The 8,651-nt window shown below is 41.2% G+C and overlaps 1 protein-coding gene across 1 annotated transcript in view; it reads left to right on the top strand.

The window, feature by feature from the left end:
• The first annotated feature begins 6 nt into the window (after positions 1 to 6).
• LOC104876776 (membrane cofactor protein) overlaps positions 7 to 8,651 on the top strand; it is a 9,625-nt gene continuing 980 nt past the window's right edge. Inside the window, exons 1-3 of the mRNA XM_010644987.1 lie at positions 7 to 1,007; positions 3,317 to 3,406; positions 8,071 to 8,640. Coding sequence (XP_010643289.1) covers positions 87 to 1,007; positions 3,317 to 3,406; positions 8,071 to 8,640 — 1,581 coding nt within the window. The 5' untranslated portion in view covers positions 7 to 86. The remainder of the gene's footprint in view (positions 1,008 to 3,316; positions 3,407 to 8,070; positions 8,641 to 8,651) is intronic.

Below are 8,651 nucleotides of genomic sequence, written 5' to 3'. Positions count from 1 at the left end.
GCCTCCTGGGGCTCCTGCTGGTGGGCCTGGGCGTCCTGCCTTCTCCGAGCTCTGCCGTCTGCGGTGAGCCCCCGACGTACCCCAACATGGAGCTGGTCGGCCCGGCCAAGTCCGTGTATGATGTCGGGGACCGGATAGACTATCAGTGCAAACCAGGGTTCGCCCGCAGGCCTTCCGAATCCACCTTCACTCTTTGTGGTGCGAATGATAATTGGCTGCCTCTGTCAAACGATGCGTGTTATAAAAAATCATGTCCAACCCCCACTGACCCACTCAACGGACAAGTGAACCTCCTGAATGGAAGCTATGAGTTTGGGACACAAATTGAATTTGTTTGCAATAATGGTTTTTACTTAATCGGAGATAAAATTCTGCACTGTCTGCTTAGTGGATCCAATGTGCATTGGAGCAACGAAGCCCCATTGTGTGAGAAGATTTTGTGTGAACCTCCTCCGAAGATAACAAATGGAGACTACAGTCCCAGTGAGGACGTGTTTCAGCACCTGCAAGTTGTGACGTACACCTGTAAAAGAATTTCTGGACCCGATCAATTTTCACTCATTGGAAAGGCCACACTTCATTGTGTCGGTGGAGACGTATGGAGTGATGTCCCTCCTGAGTGTAAGATGGTCAAGTGCCCATTTCCTGCACTGCCCCACGGACGCCAGACGTCAGGATTTGGGGTGAAGCATTACTACAAAGCCACAGTCATGTTTGAGTGCGATCAGGGCTTCTTCCTTCACGGAAGTGACACAGTCATCTGTGAGGCTGACAGTACGTGGCAGCCCCCGGTCCCAAAATGTCTCAGGAATCCTCTCACCACAAACACTGCTATATCCAGCAGCCCAGAATCCAGCAGCACAGAATCCAGCGGCCCAGAATCCACTGGCTCACAATCCAATGGCCCAGAATCCAGTGGCTCACAATCCGGTGAAGGACGACTTGACTGTGAGCATCTAGGCGGATGGGTCGTTGGTCTCCTTGTTACCATCTTTTTGCAGGAACACTAACTTGCATCTGCCTACACCAATGTCCTCAAAGAGGGTAAGGATCACAGAGGTTTAAACAGATATATCACTTCCCACAAGAAATGAAATATTCTACCAGAGCAAACCAAATGGTTTTTATAAACGGGTTTACCAGCTTGTTTTGGATTTCATTAAAATTCAGATTTACAAGTAATGCTCCAGTTTCACTTACTGCAACTGTGAAGTCATAGGCTAATGTTTCAGTGTGGCTTGAGCTGAGTGGCTATGCTCTGGTACATCTTACAAAGCTGTAGGTTGGGTTACGAACATGTAACTTGCTCCCTTAAACACAGCAATAGAATACTGTATACATGGTGGTATTTATGTCAGGAAATTATTTATGTTACCAAATCTGAAAATTTATGTAAATATTTTTCAGTGCTAAAGAAACTGGCTTCAGACTCTTTGTTCAAAGATTAATGCCAACTCAGGATTGTTTCAATAACTAAAATGTACGATTCATTGTGAAGATTTTTATAAATATGAAACTACTGCTTCATGTCTCCTCCACTAAAAGCATGAACTCTGAAAACAGAATACAGACAAGTTTGAATTCATTTGAATATAACTATTAGAAATTTTGTTAAATGCTCATGTGATGGAATACATTTTCTTATGTCTTTGGTGATTTAAGAAGGCTTAAAGTTTATGTATGTGTTTTGTTTTTACTTTTCTATACATCAGTATTCTGATCTAAGTAAGAAATCAGCAGGATTTCAGGTTCAGTTGAATGTGCTCGCAAATTACTAGTGGACTCAGACACTCACACCAGAACTCCGCCTGGCTATCAAAGGTCACCAAACCAGTCTTTCAGGTTAGACATGTGGTTCCTCCTCTCCTTTCTCTCAAGGCATTCGGACATCAGAGCACCTGGATTAAAAACGGATTCACACTGGTGCTCACATTGAATCCAAAGCCACGAAGCCATGTTGGCGATCCTGCTGCACTGGGAATGTACAGTAGGAATCTAGTTCAGCACGGATACTTACCTCTGTCTCAGGCTCAGTTGTGAACTCACTGGCATCACCAAACCTCCAATCTCATATGCAGAGAGGTACATATGCCATTGCACACACATGTACACATATGTGCTTGTGCACAAATACACAAAAAATATATACAAACACATACACACCCGCAGGCATATGCACATTCATGCCCACACACGTGTCTATGCAAAATTGATCTGAGGTTGTGTTGCTGGAAATTTCTCTCCCTTATGACATTTGTCAACATCCAAAGTCAAAAGTCATTAACATTTATGAAACAAGTCCTGTTGCCTCTCCTAAAACTATAGCCATAGCATCAAGTTTTGAATGATTTTACTGGTTAAAATAAGGCTAAAGGATGTAAAAGAAAGAAAAATAATAAGGGGCAATGTTTAAATGAAAAAAACCTAGAAAAAGAGACAAACTGAAGAAATAATAAGTGAAAAAAAGGTTACAAAGTAAAATTATCCCATCCACAGAGTTTTCAAATACAGTACAGTTAAAATGATAAGCATAAAAGTTTAGATATACATGAAATCTCATAGATTATTTTCAATTAGAACATGAATAAAATACAGAATCATTGCAATACACTAAAAACAGAAAATGCTAATTTTCCAATTACTTCATCTATACAGATATAATTAATTTGCTTATTTTCTATTTTTATACTTCTCAGTTTCTAAATAAACTATACAATGTAACATATATGAAAAAACACTTATGTGCAAGTGTGCAAACAGCTGTGCAGAATAGACAAATGCCATGGTAAACACAGCTTTGTAGGAGAAAAGGCCTGGGGTGGACACCGCTCAGCATCTTAGTGCTGGGCCAGCACCTAACATGGCACTCCTGAGCACAACCTCAGTTCCTTCCTGATACTCCTGTTTAGACCCAGGCTGCCACCGCACTGGGAGAGTCCCTGGAAGTAGTAGTCATAACCTAAATGGGAGGTAAAATGACTTCCGTTTAAATCTTATCTTTTCCTCCATTTTTTCTCAGCCATAGCAGAGACATGATAGGTAGATCAAGAGCTGTACTTCCAGGCTTCAAATGTGCTTCTCCTATTTCCAAACTAATAATGATAAATAAGAGCCGACCAGCTCCCAATGATGGGCTGTTTCCAAGTGATACCTAGCAAACCTCTTAGGATACACATTCCATCTATTTGTTACTTTCAAAATATACTGGAACCAGAAAGAATATCCATACAGATTAGAGAATTTCATCCCCTAAAATCAGGAAAAGTGGGTTTTATCTCTGGCTGTTATCCCGCATGCATGCTGCTGCAACTTTCAGGTGATGATTGTCCGGATGCATTACATCAAGCTCAAGGGATCAGTGCTGATGGTCCCTACACACAGCCGCAAGGAGACTCTGCCTGTCACTGTAAGGCACAGCCTCACCTTTCCACTTCAGAAGAGACCTCAGACTGCACAAGTGTGTCAGACACAGAACAAAACAGGCCAATCCCCCACCTTTTTGGGAACTTACACAGTCTATTAATTACATTTTAGTCAAAACAATATAGTATTTCACACCTAGTGTTATTAATTAAAATGCTCATGTGATTCAATGTATCAACTTTTACTTTTAGTTACTGAGTTTTTGGATTTTGGAAAGAAAAAAGAAAAAACTGCTCATGTCAATGCCCCGAATCACATACAAAAACAAGTGCAAACCAAACCCAAAATTAGTAGACAGAAAGTAGTAATGAAGAACAGAATAAAAATGAAAGAAATGGAAAGTTAGGAAAAATTATATAATATCTATGAAATAAAGAACCATGTCATGAAAATTATAAATAAAGGTGTCTAGCCAATGGTATCCTTCTCTTACCTAATAAAAGGACAGAAAACTCATAACAATCTGCTATAAAAAGGTAAATACTGACACCACAGAAATTCAAAGGACCATTAGGTGTTAAATATTATAAACAACTGTATGCCAACAAATTTGATAACCTCAAAGAAATCAACAAATTCCCAAATAAATTGACCTTACCAAGACTCAATCTTCAAGAAATAGAAAACCTCAGCAGACCAAGAGCCTGGAGCAAGATTGAAGAAGAGGCCACCTCCCAAAGCAAAGCTCAGGACTTGAAAGCTTCAGTGGCGAATTGTATCAAACACTTAAAGAATTAACACCAATTCTAAATGTTATTCCCCAAAATAGAAGAGGAATAAATTCTTCCAAACATGCTACTTGGCCAACAGTTTTATCCTAATATCAAAACCAGATAAACACAGAAAGAGCCAATATTGGTGATGGACATATTAATACCCCCCAGGAAAACTAGTAAACTGAACCCAACAAAACATTATAAATGTGATTCACTGAAATCAAGCGGAATTCATCAAACAAAAGCCAGGATCATTACATATGTGCGAATCAGTGAACTTGATGGTACTTCAACAGAGTGACAGGCAAAAGGCAGATCGTTGTCTCTACAGATTAGAAAAAGATAAAATTCACTGTCCTCGTAACAAAAATGCTGAGCAAATCAGGTAGAGAAGCAACATATATAAACATAGTAAAAACACATATGAGCCAGACATGCATTCATACACGTATTCACACATGCATGGCTATTTATGATACCAATGCTAACTTTACAGTGAGGGACATAAAGCGAAACACTTTCTGTATAGTGTCTGGAACAAGTCAAGTTTGCTCATTTTCTCCACTTGAACTTAGTTCTAGAAATCCCAGCTATAGCAATAAAAGAAATGAACATGTACATTGCCCCAAAATTATGAGCACTAATAAATTAATTCAGCAAATTCTCAGGAAACAAAAATCAAAATACCAAAATCAGTAACATAGGTATGCACAAATAGAAAAGTACACTATCAACCCAACAAGCAGGAGGCAACACATTTCAACACAAACATAGTTTGAAACATCGTTTCATACGATGAAAAAGCTAAAAGCAGGTCCTTCAAAACTAGGGCTGTTTTCAGTGACACGCCCCCACAGACTCAACTGGAGGGCTTGGTCCATGCGGCAGTGCTCAGAGAAGCCCAGAGAGGTGATGGCAACCAGCAGGGCACATCCTCACCAAGGGGCTGACCCAAGGATGAGCTCAAGGTGTGACTTACAGCAGGTGGGGACCTGGTGGAGAGAGAGGTTGGTGGGGCACCTTTGAAAGGTGTGCTCTGCTCCAGCCCTTTCCTCTCTCCTTGACTTTTCCCAAGCCCTCTGCTTCCCAGGTGCCATGAGTTCAGCTGTTTGTTCTGCCATATCCTCCCACCATGGAGTTTCCGCCCCAGATCGAGTCATCCCCAGACCAAACCTTGGATCCATAAACCTTTGAGTGGTGTATGTCAGGGATTTTGACCCATACGGTCAGGAAGAATAGGAGGGTCTCGGCATTGCCCAATCCATTCAACATTATTTGAAATCTAAGTCCAGCGAAATGGGCAAAAAAGAGAAGTAAACGGCATCCACATTGGAATTGAAGAAATAAAAATATTTATGTTTGATGATAGCATAATCATAAGATATAAAATACTGTGAAGGCTCTGTGAAAAAAAAACTATCAGAACTAACAAATGAATTCAGTAAATTTGCAGGATACAAAATCCACATATCAAAGTCAGTTATATTTATTATGCTAACAACAAAGTATTTGGAAAAATAAACTCAGAAAGAAATCATAAATTTAACATAAATTTAACAAAGGTGTTGAAGGACAACATAAAAATTATGACAATAAAAGAAACTGAAAAATATACAAAAATATGAAGACTTCCATGTACATGCATTGGAGGGATTATTGTTTAAAAACATCCATAGTACCTAAAATGCTCTATAGATTCCATGCCAGTGATCTAGATTTAATTGCAAAATTATGGGCCAAAAAAGCAAAAAAATAGGCAAACTTTACAGCATCAAACTAAAGATTTTCAAAACAGCAAAGGAAACAGTAAACAGAGTGAAGAGGTCATATAATAGAATGAGAGAAGTTATTTGCAAACCATCCATTTTTAAGGAATTAATATTCAAAATATATAAGGAACTCAACTCAATAGTAAGAGTACAAATAACCAAATCAAAAATGGGGAAAAGATGTGAAAACACATTTCTCAAAAAAAAAAAAAAAAACAAAAGACAAGAAATACTTGAACATTTCCACCAGTAATAAAAATCAGGGAAATGCAAGCCAAAATTACAATTCCAGATCACCTCACACTTATGTGAGTACTGATTAACAAAAAGAAGCATTGGCAAGGAAGTGGAGCAAAGAAACCCTTGTGCTCTCTACATGAAAGGTTAAACTAGTATAAATTTATGAAAATAAGGCAAAGGATTTCCAAAATCTAAAAATTGAGCTACCACATTTTCCAGTACTGCTCCTAAGTATCCACTGATGAAAGAAGGAAATATCACACACAGACACACACACACACACACACTCACACACGAATTTTATTCAACCTTAAACAGAAAGGCCTGGAAGTCTACTTCCACCCAGTGACTATCATTGATAATGTTATACTGTATACTCCAATTTGCTGGAGGAAACTGTAAATGATATTACCATAAAAATTTAAAATATGATGACTGTGAGGTGACAGACATCTTAAAGATGTGATTGTGATAATTATTCTGCAGTGTCTTTGAAAGATATTCTGCATTGTAAACATATGTAACTTGACTTGTCAGGTATCCCTCAGTAAATGTGAGGGAGGGGAAGAAGTGAAGAATGGTTCCTAAAGGAGTGACTACCGGGGACCCCTGAAAGTTACTGGAAACCTCTGCAGCTGGCTCCAGTCTCCTGCTTGCTGTGTGGCACAGGCCTGAGGGAAAATAAACTAAGACAGAACTCAGAGAGACAGAAAGTGGGGCGCCAAGATGACCAGTGTCAGTGCAGCTGCCAAAAGCCCTGGCTAGTCCCAGGCACTGATTTATACTGGACATCAATTGGGGTAAAGGTGAGCTCCATGCAAGTGCAGAACTATGTGCAAGGATGTGCAGTTGTGTGGTTTCTATGGAAATTAATGTAAACAAGGCTCACAAAGGACAAGACAAAGCATTCTTGAATTAGGAACAGCGTAGACAAAATATACAGTTGTAATTAGAACATTGTTCCTCTAATCTGAAGGTTTTAGCTGTGGGAACAGAATTTGGGTGCAAGTTACTCTGACCTCAGCATGTAGGCTTCAGCTGGACTTGCTTCTCAAAACAAGCCATTGTGGGGTTCCCTGTTCATAGACTGCACTGCTTACAGCCTGCTTTGGGCATGATCAATACCGCGGTCCCTGCGGTGACAGTTCTCAAGGTAAATATGACATCTCCACTGGTAATAGGAGTAAAAGTGTGAGGAAGATCTTGAGGGAGACGAGAATTCCAAATATCAGAAAGGTCCAAGTCAAAGATACACTGTCTTATAATTTACAGTGCAACTTCCAAAGAGATGTTTTCAGGAAATCAAAATGGTAAGGCTGATTACACAAAGAAAACAAATGTGGGAGATTTGCTTACTATGGCAACAGCTTTCGCGAAGGATCAGGAGTCACTGAGGTCCAGCACCAATGGGAATGCTACAGGGTAAGGGCAGGGGCTGTCGTGGGAGCTGGTGACCCCACTTTTAACTTGCACTCTGTGCATTGTACAAGTGGAGGTCCTCAATATTTGGTTTACACCTGTCATATCAGTAGATCCTTGAAGAATGAAAAAAAAAATGGTAACTGATTTTGGCAATGTGTGTTTAGAAAATGAGGAAAATATCAGTGATGTGTTGAAGATTTTTGTTTTTGGGGGTGGATACTTGGAAATGAAACTAGGACCATCAGTGCCTTTTATTTTGAGATGAGACCTTGCTAAATTGCATGGCATGGGCTTGAATTTGTGATCCTCTTCTCTCAGCCTTAGTACTGAAATTAAATCGCTGCACCAGGCCCAGTTAAAGCCATGTTTTTATGTGTTGAGGTACAAATTCTTGGGAAAATATATAACGAACCGATTTGATCTTTATTTAGAAACAAAAAAATCTTAAATAAGAATATATAAGGAGAGATAACACTCAAAAGGGTCAAAAATGTTTCCAGGTTGATTTATTACAAGAAAAACAAAGAACAACAAATAATACTTTCATAAAGAAATGGATGCTGACATCAGACAACTTGAATGTGGGTGGGAACCCAGGGACTTTTCCTGCCTCTTCCCAAACAGCAGCGGGTGAGGGCGTCTCTGGGGAGGGGCAGCCGCAGGGCCCAGTTGTCTCCCGTGGTCCGCGGCCCTTTCTGCCTCGTGACTTCAGCTTTCCCAGGGACAGCAGACAGCCCCTCTCAGCCTCACCTGGGGCCCATGCTCCCGGGATGTGGGAGCCTGACACAGCCAACCAGAGCGCTTCAGAGGCGTCTCCACCCACCCGGCACCTGCGACCTAGGACTCCCAGAAGGAAGGGCGCAAAGTCCCGGGATGGACCCCTGAGGGACGGGCCCGGGGCCAGCGCGGGGTGCCGCCCACGCCCAGGCCTCAGCCCTCAGCCCCTGCAGGGCCTGGGTGGAGCGGCCCCCAGACGCCACCTTCACACCTCCAGGACGCCCCCCTGTTCCCGCTGCTCCCCTCCCGGGAGGCTGGGGAGGAGTCCCCCTGAGCACCCGCACAGCAAGGAGGTCGCTGATCG

Source organism: Fukomys damarensis, unplaced genomic scaffold, assembly GCF_012274545.1.
Source record: "Fukomys damarensis isolate Sample0158 unplaced genomic scaffold, DMR_v1.0_HiC HiC_scaffold_14, whole genome shotgun sequence".
NCBI classification, from domain to species: Eukaryota; Metazoa; Chordata; class Mammalia; order Rodentia; family Bathyergidae; genus Fukomys; species Fukomys damarensis.
Note: the sequence above shows the minus strand (reverse complement) of the source record. Positions and strands in the feature narration are given on the sequence as shown.